The 13,361-nt window shown below is 38.0% G+C and overlaps 1 protein-coding gene across 1 annotated transcript; it reads left to right on the top strand.

The window, feature by feature from the left end:
- Positions 1-8,856: 8,856 nt before the first annotated feature.
- Positions 8,857-10,386, top strand: LOC140142299 (uncharacterized). The gene has a single exon (XM_072164268.1). The coding sequence runs from the start codon at positions 8,857-8,859 to the stop codon at positions 10,384-10,386; it is 1,530 nt and encodes a 509-aa protein (XP_072020369.1).
- Positions 10,387-13,361: the final 2,975 nt, after the last annotated feature.

Here is a 13,361-nt window from a genome sequence, read left to right as displayed (position 1 = left end):
GCAGCTTGTCTTGTACATTGCGAAATGAGCCTACATATTTGCCTATAATGACAGACTCTAGAAATGCCAACATAAATCTTCAAAGAACATCATCTTAAGAATTATTTCAGTTTCGAAATCAGTAGGAATACCAAGCGTACGGTGTACACATTCCAGAAAAAATTCAATTTTGTTTGTTCTAGCATTCTGTATCTCCACAAAATTATCACATTTTGTCTGCAAAATCCTATGTAAATGATTTTTCATGCTACACAGAAATTGTGTTCGACAAAGGATAGACATTTACACAATTTTAGATAACTTAAAAAGATATTGGAATATTTTGATGTTTTTTTTTAAATATTTAGTAGGGCAACATGAGTAAATAATAAAATTCAAACATAGTGCACTCGCATACAATCGAAGGTCGAAAAGATAAATCCAGACCTGCCAACTGTCCCGCATTCCGAAGTTTAAAACCCCGAAAATGCGGGACGTCCCGCATTCCCGCATTTCCGTCCATTGAAAGAAAATCATTAAAAAAACCCAACAAATTGTCCGATATCGTCTGGCACGAAAGAATTGCGGCGGCGCTATACCTATTTAATTTTAACAAGTAACAAACGCACGGCGCATGCGCGAGCCGGGAAATTCAGTTTTGGTTTTGAAACGTAAACAAAGCCGAATATCAAAACAACTCCATGCAGAAAATCACTTCTTTTTATAAAACTAAGCAAAATTACAACAATTACTTCAGTGAATATAAACACCAAAGTCATATCTACCACATATGTCAAAAAGAAGTTGAAAATTCATCAGATAAGCGAGAAAGGGTCGAATTTTCGGTCAAAAAAAATTTCGAAAAAAATCATATTTTTTTGGCCTAAAACTTGGCCATAACAAAATTCCCGTACACCACCAATTTCATGATTTTTGTCCTCAAAAATTAACTGAGTAATCCTCATAGTGTTTTCAAGTCAATTCCCCGGGAGACGGAGAAACGGACATATAGAAAAAAAGATATTTAATTTTATTTTATTTAATCCACAAATTGACACCTGAGTCAGGGCGTTGCAAACATGCCATATATGTGTAGGGACCGAGCCTACAGCAAGCTTGAACTTCCCGGCTCGCGCATGCGCCGTGCGTTTGTTACTAGTTAAATTTAATTTTAACTAGTAACAAATGCACGGCGCATGCGCGAGCCGGGAAATTCAGTTTTGGTTTTGAAACGTAAACAAAGCCGAATATCAAAACAACTCCATGCAGAAAACCACTTCTTTTTATAAAACTAAGCAAAATTACAACAATTACTTCAGGGAATATAAACAACAAAGTCATATCTACCACATATGTCAAAAAAGAAGTTGAAAATTCATCAGATAAGCGAGAAAGGGTCGAATTTTCGGTCAAAATTTTTTTTTTTAATAAATCATATTTTTTTTGCCTAAAACTTGGCCATAACAAAATTCACGTACAGCACCAATTTCATGATTTTTGTCCTCAAAAATTAACTGAGTAATCCTCATAGTGTTTTCAAGTCAATTCCCCGGGAGACGGAGAAACGGACATATAGAAAAAAAGATTTTTAATTTTATTTAATTTAATCCACAAATTGACACCTGAGTCGGGGCGTTGCAAACGTGTCATATACGGTGAGTATGTGTGTACATGTGTAGGGACCGAGCCTACAGCAAGCTTGAACTTCCCGGCTCGCGCATGCGCCCTGCGTTTGTTACTAGTTAAATTTAATTGCATTGAAAATGTGGTGGCGCTATTAAAAGCCTGATTAGCACGTGCTTGCGTGTTAAATTCACGTTGCCCATTGTAATACATTGGATATGTATGAACGTTGCCATTAAAAGGAGGCTATTATTTTCGCCTCATCGCTCGGTGCATGGTTCATTGATGCAACATTGTATAACCGATGAATTGCGTATCTTTTTCGGATTGGTGAAGAGGTTATTTTCAGCTTTTCACTGTGTCAATGTTTCCGAATTCGGAAGGTTCGTCGTAATTTCGTTGGAATTTTGGAAGAATTTCGTTGGAATTTAATTCAGAATGGCTACCAAACCAAGCAATAAGAGAGGTTGCAGTTATACCAAAGACTATTCTGTGCAAGTTCCGTGCACGAATACCATTTCTTAACATGTTTACAAGACAAGTGCCAAAACCCATCAGCTTCCCCTGGACCCCCACCAGGGGCCCTAAGTAGGCATGTTCATAAAATTTTGAAATTTAATAAATTCATCTAAAATTGCTTTCATTAAAAAGAGAATCATTTAACGTAAAAAATGAGGGGTCAATCATGTATGTAGGCCTATAATTGGCAATGTTATGAGGAAAAGTATGCTCGCCTGAATGTCCCAAAATGGGCCAAATTGTGTGTCCCAGCATTATCAATGGCTTCCTATGTCATAACATGTGTGTATGTACTTTATGGCTAAATTTTTGAGCACGAAGGGCCATTTTACAAAACTTTCGCAAATGTTTCATGAAATGTGGCTTTCATTACTTGATAGTATCAAATATTATTCAAATGCAGATTTTTAAAAATCATGCTACATTGGAGTTTTGAGGGTCAAAATCCAAATTTTCTTCATTTTCCTATTGGATTACACAGTTAAGACAGGATCTTGGTGCACAAGTAAGCTTAATGAAGCCCGCCCTCACATGTTCAAAATGTGATCATGTCTACCCTAAGGCGGGCCCCTGGACCCCACCCGTTCGCCGTGCTTGCTTCGCACGCACATTGTCACTACATTTTTAGTGTCCCGCATTTGGACTTTCAGGGGTTGGCAGGTCTGTAAATCTGATAACAATAGCTTGACAATTAGCTATCAATAATCTGTTTATACACAGTCCCTGATTTTACCAAGTTAGCAATAGGGAATTGCTTCATTTTGCATATGCATGAGTTTCTTGTGATAACCTTCAAAATGTGGTTATTTTCAGAAAAAAGGATGAGGTTGTTCAAGAGTTCAGGTTTTTTTGCTCATGGATGAAATTTGCTGTAATCAACGAAATCTGGTGAATGGCTCATTTTCAGTCCAGATTGACACCCAACATATTCAAATTGGTTAAATTTTGACCAAAATAGGATATTTTCTTTTGAATCAATACTTGTCCAATTGTTTTCCACCTATCCCATTGTTTCAATGAAATTCCTAGTACAGTAGTAGGCAAAGTTCTCTAAATATATAGTCAGTATCCATCCATGATGGTATCTGAGTTTTTTTCTATACTAAAAAACAGATTTTATAATAAGAATTAAAGTTGTTTACGTGCATATAGGCTCCTTCACAGCCGGTTTCTGTCGTGTATGTTTGCTACTGAGCCACATGCAGACTGGGTTGCCAGGGACCACCAGGACAAAGTATCCGTTTTTGACTATAACAATGTAAATATGACTGGATTTGGCAATGAATGGGGTGATTTTTAATATAAATTGCCTACTAATGAAGATCATTTGTATTCTTAAACAATAAACATGTAAATAGTTATTGAAAATAACAAGAGGCAGTTATTGTTCTTGACACTTGCTTGCAGTGTACATTTAATTAATGATCTTATTACTGTATTGTAGATGGACTTTACAACTTGTAATTAAAATGGGCTTGACAATTAAATTATACTGGCCTAATGGACACTGATTTCACTTGCCCAACTGAAAATTTTAATTAGCCAAATATTTTAAAGGGTCATCCAGATATTCTCAGTAGAAAAGGTTCTACTCATCAAGTGTTGATAAAGACAACAGGTGTTGCTGAAACTTAATGTAAAGACAGTATGTTACACTATTAACAACTATTTTTGATTTCTTTTTTATGATTTTGTCTCACATATATATGGCCAGTGCGTACTGAAAGCATGCAATACACACTAATGGATTTGCATGCTGCATGCAAACTGCGCACTCTCATGACCTGCACGCATTTTGATGCATGCATGTAGCAAGCATTTGCATGTTTCCCTGCATGCGTGCCTTGTCCAAATATACGCATCAGCATGCTACCCACACATGCTGCATGCATGCTGCACAGGTGCAAAAACTGCGCGTCATTTTACAGCTGCTTTTTATAATTGTATTTAAAGGAGTATTTCGTGATCCTAGCATCCTCTTTTTATGACATTTTTCAGTACATATCCACGAAAAAAGCATATTCCCAAAATTTCAGTTGATTCCGATATTGCGTTTGCGAGTTATGCATGATTATGTGTATTACACTGCTCCATAGACAATACGTTGTAATTTCGTTCTGGTGCACCAGAACGAAATTCAAATTTCACGATATCTTTGCTAAACGAATTAATCTGCAAGAAATATTTTGCACATAAACATTATGTAGCCAGAGGTTTCCAGTGATATAAAAATCTCAACTTTTTTTTGAGAAAAGTGGGGGGATGAGGCTGTGGATCACGAAGTGCCCCTTTAATGCCATTAATATGTAGTTAGAGCATATATTATGTAGATATTTTGTAGAATGATATGACATTTTGTCATGACCTTGATGTTAACAATAAAAGTGTTTTACGAAATAAATGTTGGGTTTGAATTTGTTCTTTTTGATGGGTGAACATTAACCTCCATTCAGGTTTTAATGTGTATCACTTGTTGAGAGAGAAAATTGGAATCAATAATGCACACACACTGAGATTTTGATGTGTCCAATTCACAAGCCCCGCAGCGCAAGTGCTTTATGTCCAATCTCTCAAGGGTCAAGGAGTCTGCATTTATCAACTTATTTCATACATAACAAAACATTTCTGGTATTTTTGTTAAAAAACAAAATAGATCTCAGACAAACTGGCATTTATTATAAAGGAGAGAAAAATCAGAAGCGTTTGGATTCGAACCAGCGCGCACTCACGATTACATGTCGTAGAGTTCACCATGCCACAACAGCTCATGGCGGATCTGCCGTCAAATCGAACATAATGATTTAGGCTCTCGAAAATATCTCACAGCCAATGAGACATTTTTTATAGAAACCTTTGAACCACATTTAGCCTATCAGAAAAGCTGTTAGAAAAATATCATCAATATCAATGCACCCACCTTCAAGAAAAATGATTCAACCCTACAAGACGCACAGCGCATGGTATGTGCAATTGTACAACATTTATGTACTCCGCACATTTTTAACAGCTTTTCTCATTGGCTATATGTGATTTAAAGGTTTCCCACTGAGGGACGAAGTCAGGAAGATTACTTCGGTTTTATCTATAATTAACCTTTGGACCTACATACTAGTCCGACGAGTACAACTTGGCAGGTAAGTTTTTCTTATTATTAGACATAAAACCTGGATCATTTTAAATCAATTCTGATAGAACAACAAAAGTTTATAAACAGTAATTTTACTCGGAGCCTCTCCACATCCACATGGATCGTGGTCTCCCAGAGGACTCGGTTGTTGGGCCTGGTTCACTGTTCCTATCATCAGAAAACATCAAATTCGTATGTACATGTAACTAGATAATATTCAACTCTACCTCAACTTCAGTTGAGGTAGAGTTGGTTTTGAGAAATGTCCCACTGATTAGGCAAAAAAAAATTGTTTGCTTGCCCTCCCAAAATTGGCCAGAATCGGGGTCGGCCCTTTTTAAAAAATTGCTGTTTTTTTTTAGTTTTTAGTTTATAATTTTAATGGTGTTTTATTACTTTCTCTGTGTGTAAATTTCAGGTTCACAGCTAAATTTGGTCAACATTTTCTTAAGAAGAAAATCATTACTGTAAACTCATAACATTTATAATTGTCCATTCCTGCAATATTTCCAATAAACTTTGCATCTCATGTCTGTAAGAAATTAGAATGCAGTCATTCTAACTATAGTGTATCTTGCATATTGAAGGTCTGAAGTATTGATTTTTATCTTTCCACATGACTACTATTGAGTCAAAAAAAAAAACTTTTCCCGGCCAACTGACCCACCCCAAAACTCCCACTGGAGGGCAAGCAAAAAAAAAATGGAGATTTCCTACCAAAACTGGGACAAATATTTTATTGGTACTCACCATTTACCAAATAAAAGAAAACAATCAACCCAACATTTGTTTTTAATCATGTTTATTGCTAAAACAAATGATGGTACAAATGTAATTTCCTACAGAAATATTACAGTTCATGCACTATACACATTTATAAAAAAAAAAAAACATCACAAAATGCAATTAAGGGGGTACTACACCCCTGGCCAATTTTTTTGTCTATTTTTGCATTTATATCAAAAATTATAGCACGTTGGTGACAAGTAAGATATGTATATTATAGGGACAAGGACTACAACTACTGCACTGAAAATTCAGCAACTCAAATCAAGTAGTTATTGCTCAAATATTGGTTTTCCCTCGTTTTTGACTGTAATTCCACAACTGTTGTCTGTGCTGAAATAAAATTTCCAGTGCAGTTGTTATAGTCCTTGCCCCTATAATATACATATCTTACTTGTCACCATATAGGCCTACTCGATAATTTTGGAGAAAAATGCAAAAATAGGCACAAAATTTGCCAGGGGTGTAGTACCACCTTAACACCCTTTATACAAGATAATATTATGAAGCTGTTTCAAATGTATTGAAAATGTGTTTTTCCAACATTGATTTACTAATGTTATCAATCTAACATTGAGTGGTAAAAGCGTTTAAAACACGGAAACTTAATCTTGCATCCAGGCCAGCATGGCTCATTAAATGTTGACACAAAAGTTACCAAGACTGATCCAATGCTGACTTTAAGGTCTGAAGGTGTTTGATTCTGGTGCAAGAGGTCCCCAGTTTGATCCCTGGTGGAGGTAAATTTCATACTTCAATTGTGAGATGCAGTGAAGGACTAAGACAGTCGGCTGAGTCAGTTCTGATCACAGTGATGGATGGTTATTTGTACACTCTACTCTATTATGGGTATAATTATATTAAGCACCGTTTCCCTCCTTTTGTCAGCCATCACTAACCATGGCCAGAGAATTATCGGTCTTCGTTGCACAGCAGATATTTACCAAATTCCCCACACCTCTGAAATTTTGACATAAAAAGTGGGAATTTTCACACATGTAATTTTGTGTGCTTTGCCAATTATCAACTACAGGTTAAATTTGTGAGTATTCTCGCAGTCCTAAACATGAAAGAATATAATTCTCAATTGAGCATTATTATTTTCGTGGTATAAGAGTTCAGCAGGAAAAGCATTTTAATATTCTGTGTTGTACACTCTACTTTACGTGGCCCCTGTGCATTATGGGAGAGCAGTATTTCAATACTGAATGATTTACGATATGCAAAATAATATAAAAAACCTGTTGCAAAGTGTCACATAAAGTGGACCATTCTGACATACAAATTTTCTATTTCAATTTGGGCCCGCAAAAAATGACAAGGGCCAATAGACTTCAAACCCAAGGGCCTGAATGGCCCTGGAAGAGGTTTATTTTAATTTTCAAGTACTGCTCAAGCTGTGCACACAAGTCAAAAATTCAAGACTTGAATTTAAACAATGTCCCTGATTTGCCCAAAGAAGAGATTTGTAGTTCCAAAAGAATATGTACCGTACCGACTCAAAAGTGGCCTGTGTGTAAAGCTTGGTAAAGCCAAAAAAAAAGGTTTATCTTATGTCCCCCGCACACATTGGATTTCTGATGGTGAAAACTAAAATATAATTCTAATAATATAATTTTTAATAGAATTTTATTCTATTTTTCTTCTTTACCCAAGATAAGAAAACATGAAGAAATAACAATATTTTTGGCTAAGTACAAGCAGGGACAGATTTCCAACAATAAACCATTATACGTCAAGGATCAACAGCCAATCAGACAAAAGCCCGCCCAAGGATCCTAAAAACGGACCAATCAGAGCAAAGCTAAAGATGTCCAATCAGGCAAAAGCCCGCCAAAGGATCCTAAAAACTAACCAATCACAGCGCAGCCCGACAAAATGTTAGAGGCACCGGCCAGAGCAGCGCTATACATGTCCAGTTGCCTACACGCTTCCAACCACGCATCATCCATGGTTAACGATATCCATACATGATATGCTTAACCACAACGTCGTATACCACACACAACTCTTCAATCGAGCCTTAGTATCTCATACGAAAAGGTTTTTTTAGTTTGCAACCTTATAGGTTTGCACCTCTACTCACGAGTAGTCATCAAGAGCTAAAACATGCTCTAAATAAACGGCTAAAAACAGTTATTCAACATTGGGACCTACAAGATTTGTACCCATTTTTGAACGGCTCTTTTCAGAGCCACCACTTGTCTCCTCATCTTATGAAAGAGTCCAAGATATACATGGAGTTTTGACCGGATGTTTTAACACTCCCCTCTAAAAGTATATACCTCACAGTGTGGTAAAGAAAGAAACTACATAAGGGTCCACGGACTTTTAAAGAAATCTAGAACGGAGATTTCTAACGGAAGCGTACATATCACCATCACCCTTCCCTCACTATATTAAATTACTAGAGCAACAAGACACGTAAGAAAGATTGATGTTGTAGTCCACGGACTCAAAAGTTAATCAATTAACTAATTTGTTTTAAAAATAAGTTTAAAAACTTTTTTTTCTTTAACAAATTAATCAATTATCAGGATCAGGGCCTACGCTATACAGAAAGATAGCGGCTTTTCTCACATGGCGAGGAACAACAGAGTCAAACGCACCCTCCACCAAAGGAAAATTAAGAAAACATCACGGTGCTCAAGACTAAACCACAAGAGCACGCAGAAATTAAAGAAAAACAGCAAGAAATAGAGAGAGCCTCGGCTTTCATTACTAACCTATCGGACTATGAGCTTTCGGACGACCAAATCCTAGCTCTATCCAAAGGTCTTGGGTTCATCCCTACTCCCGACAAACCGAGCAAAAACGCCATCATGCGTGATTGTAATGACCTCATAAGAATTATGAGAATAAGGTACCACGCCTCACTCAGTAAATGGCCTAAAAGACACAAGTTCAGACTTCCATCGCAATGGCAACCAGGTCCCACCATGTGCAATGACCTGGAAGATTTTTTCGAGAATCTTAAAGTGGAACTGTCCGAAATCCCAACCAAAAAAGTCAAACCCAACTATAACCCAAATGAGAAAAGGGCATGGGAAACTCTGAAGAAAAACACTCAGATAATACTCAAACCCTACGACAAAGGTAGAGGTATAGCAGTAATATCTAAGCAACACTACCTAGAAGAGGGATACCGACAACTAAGTAGAAATGACCAGTACCTAAAACTAGATTATAACCCTACAAAGGCTACAGCAGACATGCTACACAGTCTAGCCTGCGAAATGTATGTTGAAAAACAAATCGACATAGCTTTGACAGACTACCTGGACCCATTTAATGGGCAAATGAGAACCCCGGTTTTCTTCATGCTACCTAAAGTCCACAAAACCCCTCCACCAGGAGTACGATTTGTAGGAAGACCAGTTGTCTCCAACTGCTCCTCTCCACTGGAGAGGGCCTCAGAACTCATAGACTTCTACCTTCTACCAGTGGTGAGATCCCAACCCACTTACCTGAAGGATACAGGGGACACCATCAGGAAGATCGAAAACTTGACTCTACCTCAAGGCATCATTTTAGCCAGTCTGGATGTGGTTTCGATGTTCACATCGGTCCCACAAGATCAAGCTTTTCGAGTTACTTTGGAGACACTCGCAAATCTGGACCCTTTTGATTACGACCCAATCATTCCAGATATGAAATACATGGCAGAACTCCTACGCCTGGTGTTATACAGGAATTCTTTTGAATTCAATGACGAATACTTCCTACAAACCTCAGGGGTACCTATGGGCCAAAGATCATCAGGTAGCATCTGTAACCTTGTAGTCCATGAATTGGAAAACAAGATCTTACAATCGACTACACACATCCACACCTTATACAGGTATATGGATGACACGTTAGTTTTCTGGACGGGGAGTTTAGAAGACCTACAAACTTTCGTCCAGCAGGTGAACACCTTCCACGACACTTTGAAGTTTACATATGAAGCTTCCGAGGACACCATCCAATTCCTAGACCTGGTCATATACAAAGGCAAACGCTTTAAAGAGAAAGGTATCCTGGACATCAAATGTCATACAAAGAAAACAGAGACAGGACAATTCTTACATAGATCATCATGCCACCCACAGCCAGTTTTCGATGGTTTCGTACGCGCTGAAGTCATGCGATACGCAAGAAATAATAACAACTATGAAACATTCTTGGAAAAGAAAGATTTCTTCATGGAGAAACTTTCCACCAGAGGCTACAGCGAAGCTGAACTTCTCAAGGCGGGTTCCCAATCAACTTTGAAGACCGCCATTTATTCCTCGAGGAGAAACCAAAATCTCGAGAAATACCTTTGGTTTTCAAAACCAAATATGCCCCGCATTTCGCGGGGAAGCGCATAAAACAGGCTATACAGAAACATTGGAATATTATCAGCAACAATCAGAAGCTGAAAATAACATTCCCCAAACCACCAATGATAGCCTACAGCAGAGCTGAGAACCTGCGGGACTCACTAGTAAAGGCCAAACTTCCATCTCCAGAAGAAGATGATCACACTTATGAGGACTTCATGAGGCACAAGGGCACCCCTCCCGCCTCACCCACCTTACAACAACTTCAAGAACTGGAAACAGAGAGTAGGGGTTTCAACAAATTTGTAGCCATCGAGGATTCAGATACTGAATCCACCAACATACAATAGATCTCTCAATCTGAAGATTTTGAAGAGACGAGGTATCCAGCAACTCTTCTTAATTGTAAACATTAAGAAAATATGCACGAAGACATATAGGCCTACGCAACGCCTTGTTAGGTGACAACATGACTCCCCCACCAACAAAATAGATAGCCTATAACTTCACGAAGATCTTTCAAATATACACAGGAAGAGGCAACAGATATAGGCCTACGGACCTATACCAAACACAAAGTCACCCAAGCACCCACCTAAACCAGGAATAGACAAGCTCTCCAAAGAGGTTCCAAAGAAATAGGGCCTCCAGCAAGCTACTGATGAAGGACCATCGTATTCCGTTTACATGGTCCAGAAACACGTGTCTAGCAAGCTGCTATATAGCCTGGACTCGACCCTGTTAAATGTTACAAGGTAACAACCCCTAGTGAATCACATATAATTCATGCTTCACTGAGTAACAGTTTTCAGACTCCAAAACGGAGCCTGAGAGTCGTAGTATCCCGCTATACTCCGGTCACATGTCTCAGGACATGCGACCCACCTTGTCTTAATCATCAAGTGGACACAGAAACCGAAGATCTCCCCATAACATGAAGTCTCTTATAAAAAAACTCAAATGACAGGGATTTCTAATCCTATGCGTCTCTTCTATTTCGGAGCTAACTATCATAGTTAATTACTACGTGTTATCTCCGTCCCCGACACTAGCGTGCATGCACGCTGGATTGCGTCTATACGCACCATACGCGAAATACGTGCACATACCTCTCACAAAATGGTCAGAGATGCAGCACCATAACCAAGACCCAACAAGGATGACAACTACACTTTTTTCTTTAATTTCTATGAAATTAACATTTGAAATTTCTGCATGTATACGACACAAAAAGGAGAACAATAATTAAGACCGAATCTTCAAGCACATCCATCTATATTACTGCTTTGTACTAATAAACCGGAATATAGAGTTTTTAATGTATATAACCTACGGGTACGTTACACTCTTTTATGGGATAGAGAGGCAAAATACCGATTTGGACTTTCATCAGTTTGGCTGGACGTTCTGCTACCCCCCTTCACCCCCCCTTCCCCAAAATATTATTTCAGAATTTTTATTTCATTTAAAATAAATGAAGACAAATTGCCATTGGCAATAACATAATGGGCTTTCAAGAGGTAAGACCCCCCCCCCAAACATGAACACCTGATTTATTGATAAAATAAAAAAATAAATAACAAATGCATAGCGCATTGGATTTCAAACTCCCATGGGACATGAGACAAATCTATTTGTTTTTTGGTCTAAGTAACCCATTTTTATATTTCTTATGTCGCTCATGGAGCAAATCAGGGCAAATAGTGTACCTGCTGCATTCTTCGGCCTACAAGAGCCCAAATTAAACGATAATTTGCGTCTCTTAAGTGGAAGTCCCCGTTTTGGTTCAAGTTCCTTAGGGAATAAGTGTAAATCAGTTCTTCTGTGGCACACTCAGGCCAAGCGGTGCTTCCTGTTTAATTAAGCTTGAGTGTTGCAAAGTTTTGTGCACTCTGTACTTATCGCACATTTTTGGCACAATGCATTACACGCTAATGGATTTAAAGTTGACCCATGTGGAGCCCAAAATTTGACCTTTGACCTTTTTGCTTATAACTTGAGAATGGTACATCACAGATATGACAAACTATACTTTTTCTGAATCCTTAAGACTAGAGGAATGCTTTGGTATAGTTTGCCACTCTGTACTTATCGCACATTTTTGGCACAATGCATTACACATAGAATGCAAACAACACACTTTGAATCAACGTTTACCTAGCGCATAGCAAAATTATCCAGGGGTTCACCATTTGCCCTTCATGAGTGACACACAAACAATAAGTCTAAACAATCATAAGGCACCGTATTGCAGGAGGGTAAGAGTTAATAGGACAATGTTGAAATAGTACTAGGTCGCTAGGCACTTCCTAATAATCATGATAATACTGTTCATGTCGTAAGACCTACAATCTTGGAAAAAAGTCCTTGGAACACTTGGTACACGTCGTCGTAATTCTGTGTAGAATTTGCAATGTTCATGGGAGTGACGTGTATTATGGTTTGAACAAACATGACATCTACAACAATGATTTACCCTTCCCCTCTCCCCATCAATCAATGTTAGAACACTTTGGAAAACTGCTGAAGACATTGGCATTTCCCAACATTGCACCGGGCCGGGGGAGAGGGGTTGTCAGTTTTTAAATCTTGACACAAAAGTGTTCCAAGACTTATTTCCAAGATTGTAGGTACACAATTTACACAAATGAAATTTGTTAACAAGCTCCCCTTTCCCACTTACTAAATATGAACACAATGTACAAACGCACAGTACGAACTAATCGATAACGATCAAATATTGATGAAAAAGAGCCACAGACTATCCAGTGAAACCTGTAGTTACCAAAAATTTCTACAAAATAATCCATTACAACCTCTAACATGACCTTTGACTTCTATCTCTTTGACATCTTTATAACAAGCTGGGATCAGTCGTTTTCAGGCCAAGTACGGTCAAAATTGACTGAAGCATTTGGGCACAAGTAGCATTTTATCAGAATCAGAAGCAGAAGATCCAAAAGCTTAAGCAGATGATTCGTGAGCTCAACAATATCAGGCATATTTTCAATTTATATTTTCTT

Source organism: Amphiura filiformis, chromosome 20, assembly GCF_039555335.1.
Source record: "Amphiura filiformis chromosome 20, Afil_fr2py, whole genome shotgun sequence".
Taxonomy (NCBI): Eukaryota; Metazoa; Echinodermata; class Ophiuroidea; order Amphilepidida; family Amphiuridae; genus Amphiura; species Amphiura filiformis.
Note: the sequence above shows the minus strand (reverse complement) of the source record. Positions and strands in the feature narration are given on the sequence as shown.

Coding starts and splice junctions, on each gene's coding strand:
- LOC140142299 (XM_072164268.1), top strand. CDS start 8,857: ATGCGTGATTGTAATGACCTCATAAGAATTATGAGAATAAGGTACCAC.